This window comes from Erpetoichthys calabaricus, chromosome 2 (assembly GCF_900747795.2).
Source record: "Erpetoichthys calabaricus chromosome 2, fErpCal1.3, whole genome shotgun sequence".
Lineage (NCBI taxonomy): Eukaryota > Metazoa > Chordata > Cladistia > Polypteriformes > Polypteridae > Erpetoichthys > Erpetoichthys calabaricus.
Genome location: NC_041395.2, coordinates 80,923,749 through 80,941,327, shown reverse-complemented (window position 1 = coordinate 80,941,327; position 17,579 = coordinate 80,923,749). Strand labels below are relative to the sequence as shown.

Below are 17,579 nucleotides of genomic sequence, written 5' to 3'. Positions count from 1 at the left end.
ACACCTGAAAGTAACTTACAACTATTATGTGTCATCCATGAAAACAAAAAATATAAATAGCAAGGAATTTGGATACATAAAAAACACAAGACAAAATATAAACCAAGCGGTGGAGCAGAGATAATTAATGAAATCAACAAAAAACAAGATGAGGCAAAACTCTCCTGACAATTTCCTAATTATGGTGATCATGTTCTTTTCCTCAGTCTCTCCATTTAGAGAGCTTTATAATAGATCATTTATAAATGAAAGTTATACAGAAAATTCAAATAACTGTTCATAAAAAATCATTAAACTGTAGTTAAAAACTTTAGCGATTTGTGTATCTACAGCATTACCAAGTACAGAAGCGGCTTAATATATGTGTAGAAAGAGCTGAGAAGAGAGCAGAGTAATGAATTCTACTCTTCTTAATCTTTAACTTCCTTTAAGTGATTTTTGAGAAGAGTGACACAGGAGATGAGCCCTTGTAATAAAATGCAATCCTGTTCCTACTTTTTGCTTGAGTGTTTCAAAAGTATTTAGCCTGTGGTATTTTTGAACCCATATGCAGAATGCATAACTCAACTTTAAAAAAATATAAATAAGCAAATAGATAAATTGAAGCCAAGACGTATCTTCTGATTATGAGCTCGATAGAAACGCTTTGCTGCTATTTGTAAACAAAAACTTGTCTTCCTGCTTCAGGTGTGTACGATGATCCAAGCTGCTCACAGAAAATAAACCACGGAGTATTGGTTGTTGGTTATGGGACCCTGAATGGGCAGGATTACTGGCTTGTAAAGAACAGGTAAGAATTATAGAACAGAATAACAGAATAATGATATTAAACACAAAGACTCTTTAAATATTCAAATATGTTGTGAATATGTACAGATTTTTCATAGCATGATTTTCATACTTCTCCTAAGAAAAGTATTTCTGAACATGTAAATTGTTTTTGTCATTCACAGCTGGGGGGCATCTTTTGGAGACAACGGGTACATTAGAATGTCAAGAAACAAAAATAATCAGTGTGGCATCGCCCTGTTCCCCAGTTACCCAGTCATGTAAACTCTTCGACAACAACATTAAGAGACTGGCTGCTACGTAATTTCTTCTTCTTCCTAAAGTTTTCCTTTTTTAATTCACTTTATTGTAAATTTATCTTTCTTTGCTAGATTAATCAAATTGAAAAAAATACTGTTTAATGGTATCACTATAAGCAAAGGAGACACCAAGTGTCACACAGTATGAAGCACATGAACTGCCAGACTGAGCTCGTGGATTGTGAACAAAATGATGTCACACATTAGCCCACTGACAAAATACCACAGTGTCACAAAGACTATGACTCCACTGACATTTTATACTGTATGATATAAACTCTAGTCTAACTCTAGTAAAATTGAAAGAAAACATTTGCATATAAATGAGCCTAGCAGATACTTAAAACTAAAACAAAGATAAGGTTGAGAAAAGAAAGTTTGACTGAGAACAAATCTGCACATGATGGGTCAAAAAACGACTGTCTTTCTGAGTAACTCTTCCTGTTTAACAATAGGAAGACAGAAGTAATTCAGTGCTCGTTTAGCATACCATTTCATGGTTTATCAGCTGTGTAACATTTTAATTATTTTTTACTTAAAGAGTGAATGCACTTTTAATTTTAGACTTGTGTTACTATTATTGAATAACAGAATTTCTGTTAATAATTTTTTTGTTGTTCTTGCGGCAACAGCATTGGTACTCCTTTTTTAGAGTCCCTCCCATTTCATTGCCTCTAAGAGATGCATAACCAGTTTCCAATACACTTGAAAAACTGATTCAGCAGAGCAGATCACTTGATCGCATTTGATTAATCCTTTCAGATGTTATCAAACTCACTTCATTTTGTTTGTTGTCACAGAGACTGGAGCTAATCATGGCAGCACTGGGTACAAGGCAGGAGTTAACCATGGATAGCTCCAGGATAAATTTGCCCCAGGCAAATTATTTTATATTATATATAAAGTCATGAATGTTAAGCTGAGTGAGGAATCTAAAGTGTTGCGGTTTTTGCATGAGTGTGCCTTGTGATGAATCCCATCCATTGCTGGTTCCTATATTGCACCCATTTCTGCTCCCCAGTGACCATGAATTACAATCAGCAAGTTGTTATCAAATCTTCAACTAAAACATAATATTAAAGTAAAGGAACATTGAACAAAATGAAAGCAAAAAAATTGATAACTTACGTTATTTATCTGTTGAAGAAAGGCAGGCAATTACATGAAAAACTAATTGCCCCCTTGAACTCAGTAACGTATCATACATAAACAGCAATGACTGCAGTCACCGATTCATCTCTCATTGTGGACCCCATCACTGCAGCATTAATTCAGTTCAGGGACATTGGCATTCCAAGTTTTGAATGAATACTTTCTGGTCGATTGAAGGTCCTAGTTGTCCTGCCACTAAAACGCTGAAATTGGTAAAACAAAACAATGAATTGGTTTGTACCTGGAGATGAAATGCAGACCAAACCATAACGTTTTAAAGTGCGAAAACCGCAACAAGAAAATATAAACACACCAAAGTGTCAAAGTCCAGTATATAAAACAAAAAATAAATCTTAAAAGAATTAGAAAAAATTTCCTGGCTACCAAAAAATCTTCACCAACTAGCAGGGTGTGTTTGTTTTTCTGTTTATCCAGAAACTTAAATACCTGCTTTAATGCATCATATATCATCTTATATACCAGTACTGTAGTAACATCATCATTGTCACTTCCGGAAGTCACACAGTAGTGATGATGCCAACACTTACAATTCATTACCAAAGTGGCAATGCTAACAAACAAAAATATAATGATGAAAACTTGCAAAATTTTTATTAAGCCAGATACTGAAAAAATCAACATAAAATAATGTACTATAACACTTCTTGTTCTGAATTGATATTATTAAACCTCTGGAACTCATTTTTTGTCATTTAAGTTTATGCAATTTGTTCAAAATATGTCATCATTTTTACAATGGCATAATTTCTGTGCCATCCTTTGGCTGTTGTCTCTCACAGGTGCCACTATTTTGTGCATTTTTCTCATTGTCATAGGAATGTTTTATATGGCAAAGATACCACTGCTCTTCAAATGGGCACAGCCTGTGAACACAATGTGGGTGGGGCTGGGTGTCTTCAAGCTGTACCTGTTTAAGATGGTGGCACACAGCTTCAGACCTTTAAGCTTGGAGTAATAACAGAAATCAGTCATCTTCTCTTGCAATTTGTTCTGTTAGGGATAAGGATTTCTAGCTATGGTTGAAACGTTTACCAATTTTATTTTTGACTTTGTTTTTTTGTTTTTCTGGTTTGATGATTCATTCTTGTATCTGTTATGCTCCTACTAACTGCTGCCCAGACAATGATTTTTGTTTTTACCAGCTCCTTTTGACTAACGAATCCCCTAGTCTTTCTTGATTCAAAATGTCTTTATTTGTGTCCATTACATTATTGCATATCCTCATGGTTTAGATGTGGATTTACATTGGTCATTCCCATACTCTCAGTTTGTTTTGTTTTCATTCTCATGGAGATTACCTTATGTGTCTCAGACCAAGGCCTTGTTACATGACCTAGCTGCACATAAGCTTTTTTACTGTATAGATATTCTGACATTCTGTTTAGAAAATATCATTTGATACACAGCATAATATTGTATGAAAAGGGTGCTTGTGTAAGCCAGGATTATAATAGCAAATACAAATTGTAAGAGTAGTTTAAGGATTAATTACTAGAGCAACCAATGTGGTGACATGAGGAAAGTATGTGATCTTTTTACCAAAGTTATGCCAGTCCAAAACTGAGGTGTCACTAAAAGTTATGGGGTGCCAATGTGATTCAATGTTTCACCCAGCTGGCCTAATGGGGAAATTATAAAGACTTTTTCATACCTACCATCTAAGACAGCAGAATGTTCATTCTTCATATTGGCATATCTTCCGTTCTCCTTCATTGGATATTATTCATGTACAGGTAAAATTAATAAAAAACAGAGAGAAATGTTTTTAATATATGAATGTATTTTAATGTTCTGCTCCTGAAAATTCCAATTTATTTTAGACAGCTGAACATAGTTTTTAAAATTTGAATTGTGAATACTGATTTGAAATAAAGCAGTGTCAGAATGTTCTTGGTGCTTACATGAAGATGAAATAAGAAACGTGTGTGCTTCAAAGATCCTATCCACATCTGAGGAAAATTTGGGTTCCTTCAAACAGGTATGTCTCACTTAACCAGCTTAGTGTTTTATTTCCGAGTGTTATTATGCATATTTATTTTTAACGCATGTATCACTTTACTATGTCATTTAGGAATAGAGATTTCTACCTGTGTACGTTGTTTCCTTCCTTCATCTTAAACCAACGTGTGTTAGATTAACTGGTGTTTAGTGTGGGTGAGGATGTGTGTGGATTAGTGTGCCCAGCAGTGAAATGGTAAATTTTATTGGGCTGCTTGTACCTTTGTATCCTCTACTGGAAACAGCTGCAAATTTTCCCTCTAGTGGTTAAATATTTACATGTACAGAAATATAAACCTACATACTCATAAGTGATGTTTTTGCAGCAGGTGATCAGCTTTTGAAATTGAGTGAAATAAGAAAGACAAATGTTCTGTTCCCACCAAATTACATATTTTATTTTTAGTGCAACATCACAACAAACATTTTACATCATGAGGTATTTGAGAATTCTTTTTGGTATAAAATGTCCCATGTTCAAAGTTTGAATTGTGATTAGCCTTTGGTTATGTAGCTACATTCAAGATATATAAAAAAGTCAAAACCCCATACTAAGTAGAAGCTGTGTATTGTTACACTTTTACCAACATGGGGAAAATGGGAGAACCACACCTGAAAAAGGATGGAATAAAAGGAAAGAAACAAAGTAACATACACATTTCCATCACATTGTGTATTGAAAAGCCAAAAATGTCAAACTCAAACCAATACTTTTATTCTTCGCTCTTTTACTGTGAATGTAAATTCTGAAGTGTACCAATGAATGTGGTCCAATATAGGCATGGATTTAATCATTTTTAGCCAAGATCATTATAACGATTCTGTTCTCAGAAAAAAGGTTAAAACTGATGGTTAGATACTTACAGAACACAGATTGACAATTTAATGTCAATGTTGCACCTTGTTAATGAACTGAATAAAATAAGTTCATTAATTATGAGACTGGCCATTCCACTGACCACTCAAAGAGCAAGAGCAAGAAGTGAAGTTTATCTGAGTTGTTGTTCTCAGTGTAGCTTGTCAGCAAGCATACTCTGCTTGATTTCTTTGTCATCCTTCATTTCCTGTTCTTTCTTTTGCTACTGTAAGTATTTATTCAGCTTCATTCAGGTTATAAAAAACTCATGTGCTAAGAGTTAGGCCACACTATAGGAAAGCGGCTGCAACAAGAACTAATGCATTGTCTTAGACTTTAATGGCACATTGGGTTTTTCAGAATTTGATCTATTAGATACATTTTGAAAACTGTATCATTCAAAAAGTTAAAACTAAAAGAGCTTTTCTGACAAAGATATTGGTTAGAGTTTGTTCTCTGGCTGTTGCACCCTGGCTCGATTCCAAACACTTTTTAACAACACAGATTCACCCTAACACAACATTTAATGTATCATTTATTGGTTGTCAAGCTGCAGAGGTAGTACCATACGTTGGTCTTGTTAGGAACAAATATCCTTGAACGTTTCCTGTCTTTAACAGCTTTTGCTGGAAGTGGAATCCTTCCACTTTTCAAAGTTTATCATTTTTTTGTTTAAATTTCTAACTGGTTGGTTGTCTGGGCTCATCTTGAACTCCTCTAATGGAAAAAAAATGGAGCACTTTATTCACAGCACACATGCAGACTAGAACATGTGATTCCACCAAGAGCATTTTAAAAGGTAAAGTTTAAATAAGAGGACGTTTATTTAAACATATCTGGGAAACTTCTGATTCAGCTTTTTCTAGCGTAATAAATGTTGAATTCATTCCCCCACAACAAACCTTCAGCAACAAAAAAAAATATATATATGTTTTTGAAGTTACAATTATTATACATTTAGATTGTCCATTTAATCTTTCACCCAATTCTTTGGACATGTATATTAAATCCTGTTATACTACATTAGTGAACTTAAAGGAACTCATATATTTTGGGTTAGTCAAACAGGCTGTATGGTTAAGTACAGTATTAGTAAGTGTCTAACCTGATCTAACAATTGCTGGAGTTCTCGCAGCAACAAAGTGGAAAACTTAAATTATCTAATGGGAAATCTTGGAACACCACAGTAATGACCTCAACAAACAGATAGGCCTTAATGGAGCTATCCTACGTATTACACAAACTTATCGGCAATAAAAGAAATGGATGTTCACTGAAATCAGCAAAAATTAAATGAATAACATGTGATCACATGACAAGAAAAGGAATGGACAAACCTGGAAATCTGACTTAATAAAAAGAAAAATGGTGTCATTAGTATTTCTTATTATTTCTGTACCTCCAATAACAATTAAAATTTCATTTTTGTTAAACTACTTCACCTTCTTCAGTTAGCTAGATGCATGATTTTCCATACTGAATCCAGAAGTACAACTCTGTCTTCTGGGTTTCGTTCCAACAAATTTAATAATTGAGGGCTAATGAATGGTTGCTGCTAATGCCAGTGAATGCGAAATCTTACAAAGTTAGCTTAGAGAAACAAAAAGCTTCTTTGGATAAAGCAAAACTGTCTTTGTTAAAGTTAACTTAAATGGGGAAACTCTGTATTAGCACATCAAAGGTAAAAAACAACATTTTCAGTTAATCTAGGATTAATAAATCAGTTGCAACAAAAACCACAGGTCCAGCTCTATACCAGGCCTGAGTTTGGAAAACACTGTTCTAGATGAGCAGTATCACAGTGCCATGCCCAAGTCACTGCCACTGACCCTGAAGCCTGTTGTTGGCACTGCAATTCAAAATAAGGACCACTAGAAAATGACTTGATGGACACTGTAAGGCCCACAAAAATGCTATGGTGTGAATGCATGCTGATGCAATAGGGACAGACTAGAGAGTTCATCTCTTTTTTTTTTTATTTACCTCAGGGTATCCTGTCAGTAAGATCACAAACTCACTGAGGGTTTATTTCACTTTGCCAGTTCTGGCACAAAATGTAAATGACATCTGATTTTTCAGTGAATGTGAAATCCCAAAGGGTAAACTCCTGTTAAAAAAAACTCATTACCTCTTTTCTTTTCTGAAACAATGTATGTAATTTCTGTCATGTTGTATACTAATCAGTTTGCTGAAACTTCAACATAAAAATGTAATACACACTACCCTAATATTTTTTGTAACCAGGGCAAGCTGACTACAGTACATGTATAAAATAGACCAAAGATATTAATATCAATGAACCACAATGAACTATGGTATTATCAGATGATGGGAAAGTTGGCAGCTGTTTAGATCTACATGATCATTTAGATAAGAAGAGCTGAGCAATTTACAGGGACTCACCTGGATATCCCAAGTCCGTACTGTAATGGGTTTTTTATGTGTTCTGAGCTAGGACCAAGTGTCTTTTGACTAAAACAATTTACTAACTACCTGTTGTGTCTTCTTTAAAGTCATAGTTCAAATCCAGCTATAGGCATTTTTTTTTCAAGAATATTATCAGTATGGTCCTGTGACAGCACATCTGACTATGTTTGAATGTCTGAATGCTTCTCATTTCCCACTTTCTGCTGGAGTTTTCATTTTTCTGGCTGTTGTAAATGAGGGTTCTCAGAAAGGCTCGTGTAGATAGCATACAGTAGTTACAGTTTCCAAAACAACCTAAGAGCTGCATCATTGATTTTCTTTTGCATGCTCTCCACCATTACAGCATAGAGGAAAGTCATAGAGAGGAGCAGGGTTAGCAAGTCATGTGAAAGAGATCCGCTAACATTGCCAGGATGATAGGCATTACGCTTGGGAGAACAATGACCTTGACATTATAGCCCAGTCACTAGAAAGAAGAAAGTGACATACCAACTGTTGCTCTTATCAGTTCTTCCAAAATTTCAATACACAGATACAAAATTATAAGGTAGCTGTAGCACTTGATTGGAATTTGTGGCTGCTACTTTAAATACAAGAACTGGCCATCTTCTAGAATGAAACCTGATACTGAGCTCAAGGAACACCTTTTTTGTTTTTACAACAAATATTGTACTAAATAGGAGGTATTAGGCTGCTTTTGTATCTCCATCTCTCTCTCTCTCTCACTTTAGAGACTGGTTTGCATTAAAAAGCATTACCATGGAATCTTTGGCTTAGTTAGTATGAGTTAAGAGAATTCCTGTCACTGAGGTAGGTGCACTCAAAGCTGAAAAACAGCAGTCAACATCTGGTAAAACATACTGGTTGGCCTGCTTCATATTTGAACACACAGAGTAGTGGCAGATACAATGAAGGAGCAGCTCAGAGTAGCAAACGTCTAAATGATGCAAAAACTCTGAGAGCATTATATAACCTAGAATGTAAAAAGTAGAACTGTACAAAACTAACAAATTCAAACTTAACAGAGACAAGGTGAATATATGGAACTTGCTAAACTAATCAAGTTAAGATTTGTGTGAATTAAAAAACACGAGGTAGGTCTAAACTAAGGCTATCAAGATAAGATCTTGATTTTGGCAAACAGATGGTGAATCTTTAAAAGGTGACAAGATTTGATCTTTAATGCACAATTTAAATTAACTTGCCCAGTGCAAAAGAATTACTAAGTGAGACTGTCTGGCTCCTGCCCTGTACCTTATGCTGCCTACACATTTTAAAAGCGTACTACTAATACTAAATCAGCATTTTCAGCTGTGCTTGTGGCTTGTTTGCCTGCGTCTTGTGACAGACTGGTGTCTTGATGTTAGTAATGAGCAACATTAATATATGGGATAAATACATTCAATTTAATATTTGATAGTAGCTTATAAGTTTTCATCATTGCCTGTGTAATTAAGTTCAATTATTCCGACCTTTTAAAAATGCCCCTGCTTTTTGAATATTTAAAAATATATATATTTATATTTTTTCTGTGATCAAAGATCATCTTAATAATAAAATCCATCCATTTTTTTGAACCCATTAAATTCAGTAAGAATCATGGGGTAATAATAATTTATTAGTATAATTAAAATTAATTAGTATTTAAAATAACATTCCCAAACCTGCTTAATCCAATTCAGGGTGATGTGGGTGAGGCCTATTTCAGGAATGTTGAGCACAAGGCTGGAACCATCTCTGGGCAAGCTGCCAGTTTACTGCAGACTCCATTAGGACACACACATACACACACATAAAGTGATACTGGGACACGTTATAGTCACCCACTAACCTATCACAAACTATTGAGGATAAAACCTAGATGAAACCATTTAGACACAGGAAGGACATAGAAGTAAGAATTGAATGTACTCCTGTATGTAAACATAAAAATAAACTTAACATGACTTAACTTGAATATGCATACTAGACACAGACAAAGAAGGGCACTGGGTACAAACCAGGCACTCTATTTAAATAGAAAGAATATTAATTACAATTATTTCCGTTGTGTGTATTACTGTATATATACACTGTATATATGTGTGTGTGTGTGCATGTTTGTCTGTGTGTATAACACATGCCCAAAAAAAGAGTCATCAAACAAAGAAAACAATAAAGAAGATAGCTGAAACTACTAAAAGTGGGTTAAGAACTGTCCAACGCATTATTAAAACCTGGAAGAATAGTGGTGTACCACCATCTTCAAGGAAGAAATATGGTTAGAAAAAATCTTGAATAATTGTGATTGGAGATCACTTAAACGTTTAGTGAACTCAATTCATTAAAAATCAACAATAGAACTCACGGCTATGTTTAATAGTGAAAGTAAGAGTATTTCCACACACACAATCCAAACATAGCTCAAGGTATTGGGACTGAACAGCTGTGTAGCCTTAGGAAAACCATTTATCAGTGGGCACATCAGGGCACATCATCAGTGGGCGCATAAAAAGAGAGGCGGATGATGTGATGCACCCATCATGCCTTGTGCCTACCACACAATTCTGTGGGGGCAGTGTTATGATCTGGGGTTTCTTCGGTTGGTCAGGTCTAGGTTCAGCAATGTTATGTGCCCAAAAAATGAGGTTAGCTGACTACCTGAATATAATGAATGACCAGGATTTTCTATCAATGGATTTTTTCTTCCCTGATGGCACGGGTATGTTCCAAGATGAAAATGCCAGAATTCATTGGGCTCAAATTGTCAAAGAGTGGTTCGGGGAGCATGAGACATCATTTTCACAGATGGATTGACCACCACAGAGTCCAAACCTTAAACACATTGAGTATCTTTGGGATGTGCTGGAAAAGACTTTTCGCAGCAGTCCGAACCACCCATCATCAATACAAGACCTTGGTGAAAGATTAATGCATTTACATTTACTGACCTATATGATACAATTGGTTACATTTCCTTACTTTTCCTATTGGAGCAAAGGCAGGTCCTGTGACTTGCTCGTGGTCACTCAGTGTCAGTAGCAGGATTTAAACCTACCACCTCAGGGTTTGAAATCCAAAGCCTTAACCTCTACACCACACTAGCTTCTGCAGGACAGAAATAAATGTTGTGACATTGCATAAGCTTATCGTAATGACACCACAACGAATGCATGCTGTTATCAAAGCTAAAGGCAGTCCAAAAAAACAATAGAGTGTGTCTTCAATAATAGAGTGTGTGACTTTTTTTTTTTTTTACCAGTGTGTATGTGTATGTATATATATATATATATATATATTTATATATATATATATATATATATATATATATATATATATTATATATATATATATATATATAAAGATTTGTTACTTCTCTAGTTCAGAGTTGTAGGGTTGCCAGACCAAGACATGACAGCAGGTCTCACACAAAATGGCAGTCACTCATATTTGTTAAATGTACAGTTATTAGTCATAATAATACTAGAAAAGCAATAATGACAGACACATTAAGAGTATAAACATGTGTTATAGCGAGTAGATATCTGTGCTTCTGTTTATTCCCTGGCACACAATTGCACTTTCATGCTGCTTGTCAGTGAATGCTTTGCATTTGACAAAATAATTTCTGACAGCTTTTCATGCAACTTTAGCTATAACATACATAAATGCAGATGTTTGGAGGGTGATTATTGTGCTGCATTAAACAACAGCAAAATCAGTTTTACCTTTTAATCCTGTTACAGTTTAATTAATGACAACAAGTAATGTATGGAATGCCTGCCTTTAATTCAGATTCATTAATCTACTGGTAATGTGTAAAAAGAGAAGTGCTATATTGGTGGTCTGAAAGGCTTTGTCTTTCAAACACCGCAGGTAGCACCCCCTCTTTCAAGTACAGAACGGCTGCTGTGCTCTTTTATGTTCTTTTTGAATTCGCTGCTCTGAAGTCTTGGCTTAACGGAAGCTGAGATTAAATATAGAAAGATTGTGTGTGGTAGAAAAGGGCACACCTGACCATGCAAAGCAAACACATATGAGAAAAACTCGTTGACTGCCACTGTGCACTGTCTGGTAGGAGTTCCCTTTGTGCGGCTTTAAACACTGAAGACTGGGACTAAATCAACTCCAGCAGTAACTGAACAGGGTGGGTATTGTTGTTGTTGTTATTAGCATTAGTAAAACTGTTTGAGTTTCTCAACTGTTTTTCTAGTTCAAGATATAAAGCTATACAAAAGTAAGAAATAGCTATCAACGTCAAGAGCCATAGTTAGGCCAAGGTGAAGCTGGTGAAAATAATTAGTTAAGGAAATGTTATTGGCTGCAGTGGGTTGGCACCCTGCCCGGGATTGGTTCCTGCCTTGTGCCCTGAGTTGGCTGGGATTGGCTCCAGCAGATCCCCATGACCCTGTGTTCGGATTTCAGTGGGTTGGAAAATGGATGAATGTTATTGGAAAATATTGGTTTGAATTACTAATGATGCTTTGTGACAGTGGAAGGAGAAAGTATTTGATTAAAAGTTTCATAATTGTGGTTAGGGATACTGCTTCACATATCCAGTCTCTAGGTTTGAATCCACACTGGGTCGCTGCACATTCTCCTTATGTCCCTTCCATGTATTTTGATTATCCTCCCACATCCACAGAGTTGAGAAGATTATGAGACCTACAGTATGTCCATGAGATGAATTGGCATTCTATCCTGGACTGTTTCCTGATTTTTGCTTACTGCTGTAGTGAAAGCCTCCAGTGTCATGCAACCCAGAATTTGCATTAAGTGGATTTGAACATGGTTATTATCTGTGTGAACTTTGCATGTATCTTGAATTTATGATATTTTGGAGAATCTTTCTGAGTAGGATTGGTGAGCTGGTTGGTCTGAATGGCCTGTTCTCATTAAAGTTCTCCTAATGTTCTTCCTATGTCTGCAATGTATTTTTCTCCAGGCACTCCAGTTTTCCTCCCACAACCCAAAGACATGTTTTTTGACTGACTAGATACTTTGAATTATACCGTTGTGACTAAATGTAGATGTAAGAGTGAGCGTGATGGACTGGCACTCTGGATAGGCCTACTTATAGCCAGTGCTGCTAGGATAAGTGCCAACTGATATGGGTCTTAAACAAAATTAAGTGGATTCGGTGACTGGACAGATAGATGGATGGACACATTTTAAGGAATAACATTTCAGCTTCAAATTTTCTCTCTTTAATCTCTCATTTATTACTCAATTTAAAAACTCTTTCTTAGTTAGGAAACAAGGATCCAAGTAATGGAAGCTACTCATTTCCTTAAATGTTTGCAGATTTCTTCTGTTGTTTTGTTAAACACAACTCTTTAACAAGATGAAGAGCCATAATGAGGCTTGTCGTGCATGTGCACCCAGGGATCACTTTTAAAGCTCGAAGGAGGTAAACCATGCCACCCTGAGACAGACAGGACTCTTGCTGTTTGTTCTTTTTTTACCCGCAGCGCTGAGAAGTCTCCCAGGATGCCTGGCTTCACCCACAATGTCCTGGTCCACTTCTGGTCCTGCCACTATAAAGAAGGATGGCCCCCAGAAGGTGAAGAGTCATTTAGATCAAGCTTCCGAGCGAGATGGAGCTCCTATACTCACTACTGCTATTGAACCGTAAACTTAGCCTCGAGCTAATGTTGCAGACATTTTATTAGTGCCATAGTGCATCTGTTATTGTCTGTATTAAAGGAGGTTCACCAAATTGGCACCCCAACTCTCATCTTGTGATTCCTGGTGGTCTGCCATTCAGTTACATGATGCATGTTTCTAATGGTGGCAAAAGTAGCATAAGCCTTTAGTTCACATCCTTTACTTGTAGCAAAGGAGTCAAATGCATCAGTACATGTCCTAGTAGCCCTGGCTTCAGGAGACTAAACTACATCAAGAACTGGCTTTAATACTTCATAGACACCCAAACAGACATCTCTGTAGGGAGAATCTATACATTTAAAATGTTGATGTCTGTCCATTTGTTATGGTATGACTTGCAAACTAATGGGGCTCGAACCTTCATCTTGGTCTTAATTGAAAGCTTGTGACCTTATATGTTCTAGAAATTTATAAACATTTAGGTAGCAGCAACCTGGTGGGAACTTTACTGGTGGGTATAAAACCTTATTGTAATTAGAGCATGATCCCTGCAAGCCCATCTATCAGTTATTCTTCAGGACATGATACATGTTTAGAATTCATAATCAAGTGTAAGTTCTTATGTGGATGAACAGTTTACCGTTGTTTAAATCTAGCCTTTGTAGCATTTTATTTTAAGACTGTAGGTCTGCAAGTTTTACTAGTAATTAAAAATGACAAAGTGTAACATGAGAAAAAAATATCTTTCCTATAAAAATGTTCTCACTGTGTAACATGGACACACTGTGAGATGGGCACTCACTTCTACTGCAGTGATGCTCAGATGAAAAATTCGAAAAGGAACTTGTTACTCACACACACTCGAAATCTGTAGTACTTCTGGTCAAGCTGCACCTTACAGTTAATCAACAGGCTGTTTCATTATGAGTTTTAAGCAGGTAAATATTTTTTAGCCAAATGTCTATCTGTAGATAATACAAGGTGATCAGATACAAAAAAGGCAGAAAATATTCTTGTGCTAGAGAATGTGCTCCTGTCACTGCCTAAAAAGTCTTCAAAATATATTTTATTTTGCAAATTATTCTAAATTAAATGCTGTATTTTTATAACTTCCAGCACAGCCTAAATGATTTTTTTGCATTAGTAGGTATTCTACAATGTCCTAATAAATCTGTTATTAAGAAAACTAACATCTGGTAAAACCAACAAAGAAAGGTTTTCTTTACTTTCTAAAATGTTATTGTCTAATCTTTAACCTTACTATAATTCTGTGTGGCTTGTTCTTTTTTTTTCAACAAATAAATGATCACTCAAACTGCAACGTTGCAGGAGACCACAGCCCATCATGGCAGCATAGGGTACAAGGCAGGAAAAAACCCTGCACTCTTAAAAACACTGGTTCTTTAATGGCATTTCATGGTTCTTTATTGGGCTTAGTGGTTCCTCATAGAACCTTTGCTTGACAATGCACCATATAATGCTGGATAATGTTCTTCATGTATGAAGTTGGTTCATTGTGCTTTGAAAATCCTCCTAATATGTAGAAAAAAGGCTGAAATCTTTAATGTTTGTTAGTCTACCTGGCAAGACACTAACTGATCAAGAAGACCTGGACTTAGCCTGTGTTACTGTATGCACCAAGAGTCCTTTTAAAATCATGATCCATTGGTATTTCACAAATCTGCTACCATCTATTTATGGTTATTTACGGTAAGGAGTCTGTTATGGATCTAAATAAATGAATGATCTTTCTGGAACCTTCGTGTGGGTGGGTCTTTGGGAAGTAAAAATGGCTCCCGTATGGCATCATTTTGAAGAACTACTCTGGTGCCTTCATTTGTAAGAGTGTGGATGGGGAACCAAGTATCTGCTAATACTCTGTGAGTTATTTTGATCTACTAATCCAAGTTTCTCTTTGTGGCCATGAACAGCATTCTGGGAAGGTAGTTTCTGTTTTTTACTGTAAAAAAGAATGCACTTCCATAAGATATTGAGTCAACAGGTAATTTATAAAGACACTCATTGCCCAAAACTACCATCTAAGTTTGGCAGCTTGACAATTTGTTTTTTTTTATCATTAAATCTGTCTCAATGTTTGATTACAGTAAACTATATAAATAAAAAAACACATAAAGAAATAAATTAATAAATATATAAATACATAAATAAATAAATACATACATACATACATATATGTACTTTCAAAATGGCATGGGCTATTTTACCTTCTCACAAATAAATAATTGCATTAATGTATTGAAACAAAATACAAAGAAATATTAAATAAAAAAGCTCAATTTTTGCTATTATAAATAGTATTAGGATAAAATGAATATGGTACAAGAACCACATTTGCTGGACCTTTTCCTCTTATGTTTCACCTTTGTATAAAAAAAAAAATTCAAGGATCCAAGTCTTCATCCAATTTTTGTGCCAAAATCACCACCTGCACAAGTTGACATTAAATTTAGTCAAAAAAAAAGGAAATCAACTAAAAAAAAACGCTGTTGTCATCTGTTTACACGGCACATATATGATTTTGAATTTTCGGGTGCCATGCCAGTAGTCGATTGCCTGCCTGCCTGCAGCTGAGGAGACCTCAAGAGCTCTGGTGCTCAATCCAAAGAGATGCTCTTGGCATTTTTGAACTTCTGCCCATGTGCAAATCCACAAATAAATGGCTTCCTTGCACCTTTATATGCCTCAATGCAATGCATTATGTCCATTTATTATTGAATTGAATTTTGCACGCTGTGATTAAACACCACCTCTCTGAGGTAGTAATCCACTTTCAGGAGAAATTGAGTATCAAGCAACACCCGAGTTTTTCAATAAATGGATGTCAGTTGCTGCTTGAATGTTACTCCGAGAGACTTCTGCTTCATTCCCCCTCAAATATCTGCTTTCCAGTTAGTGAAATGATAGTGGGCAGTGATGTTTGGCCCACTATCAACACTGAAAGCATAAAAAAGAATATTACATGTTCTTCGTTTTAATTAGTTTCTATTCAAATAGGCCATAAACCCAGGGCATAATAAGCAAAGCGTGTTAAAGATCTATAAAATCATTCCCTCAAGAGAAACACCTGCCTGATGAGATGCAAGTGGCCAGCTCCGGAGGCTTAGTGCACATTGGCACAGAGAGTCTTCACCACTGTACATGTTTTACCCAAACCTTTGGTAAATCAAATTAAAAGGAGACACCCAGGACATCAATAGTTTCCACAAAATGCGTTGTGATCTGCCTAAAGTAGAGCCCCCACCTAATTGATGTTGGGAGACACTCACTGAAGATATAACTCAAGAAGTCATCAGCCTAATGAAACAGGGCTAAAAAAAGGAGAAGGCAGAAAAAAATCTCACCTGCCACTGCCAAGATTACAAATTTCACAGAAAAAAAGGATGTCTGGCTGAAATGGGTACTTGCCCCTATGGAGGTGGCCCTTTCAGGCTTTAGTACAGGTTATGGCTGAACTGATCGAAGACGCTGTAGATCCTGTAGAGGATGGGCGACCTTCATCCAACCATTTGTCATGGCTCCGGCGCCGAGCATTCATAAAGAAATTGCTCACGGTGGACAGCTCCAGTCCAAGCTGGTGGGCGATAGTTATTTGGAGGTCCTTGGAGGGCCGCTGGTTTTCCCGGAAGATGGCATGCAGTGTGCGCCTCTGTAGGTCAGTGAAGACCAGTCGGTGTCGTTTTGGGCCCTGGTTCCTTTCCAGTTTGCCCTGCTCCTGCTCCTTCCTCTTGCAGGCTGAGAAAACACAACACAGGATATTAGAAAAATCAGTCTTGAAAGAAAGAGCTTTGGCTAGGGGCAACCAGCTAATGTGAGTCAAACCAGAAACTGGTCAATATACCAATGATGAAAAGTCTTGAAAGTGGTCTGACTGTTCAATCCTTAAACAGAAGAATACTTGTGTATATCTCCAAACATAACTGTTCTGTGTGGTAAAAAAAGCATTGTGATGTTTTTATATTTCACATCTGGTTAAGAACATATCTGCAAAAGATGGATTCATATTTCCCATTGCCAGATGTCAATCCAATATCTGGTACATTAAATGTATGGGACAATTTTTTATGTCTGTGTCTTTTTTGTTGTTTTTTTTTCTACACAGGCAAAACAAACAAGTTATTTTTAAAAAGTTTAAATAGTTACATAAATATTATAATAATATACAAAATAATAATACCTCTTTCTTTCTCTCTACCACTTAGAGGTGATTCTAGGGACTCTGAGGACCCTAGGCAGATCTCCTTGAGGCCTTCCAACTTACCCTTCCTGAGTCCCAACATGATGAAATTTATCATCATTATTTTAAAGTAAAGTCTAAATAAGATCAACAGGGAGAATTTCATATAAAAATATATACTGTAACTAAAAAAAGCTACAATAAATACATTAGTATAGAAAGTAGAAGAACGGTAATAAAAATTTTAGAAATTGAA

General features: G+C 36.0%; 2 protein-coding genes across 2 annotated transcripts in view; one reads left to right on the top strand and one right to left on the bottom strand.

The window, feature by feature from the left end:
- The window catches only part of LOC114642144 (cathepsin S-like), a 34,847-nt gene extending 31,905 nt beyond the window's left edge, over positions 1-2,942 (top strand). Inside the window, exons 7-8 of the mRNA XM_028791127.2 lie at positions 688-790; positions 954-2,942. Of these exons, the coding sequence (XP_028646960.1) occupies positions 688-790; positions 954-1,053 (203 nt within the window). The 3' untranslated portion in view covers positions 1,054-2,942. The remainder of the gene's footprint in view (positions 1-687; positions 791-953) is intronic.
- Positions 2,943-15,709: 12,767 nt separating this feature from the next.
- Positions 15,710-17,579, bottom strand: part of onecutl (one cut domain, family member, like) — a 37,983-nt gene continuing 36,113 nt past the window's right edge. The window contains exon 2 of the mRNA XM_028791129.2: positions 15,710-16,881. Coding sequence (XP_028646962.1) covers positions 16,574-16,881 — 308 coding nt within the window. The 3' untranslated portion in view covers positions 15,710-16,573. The remainder of the gene's footprint in view (positions 16,882-17,579) is intronic.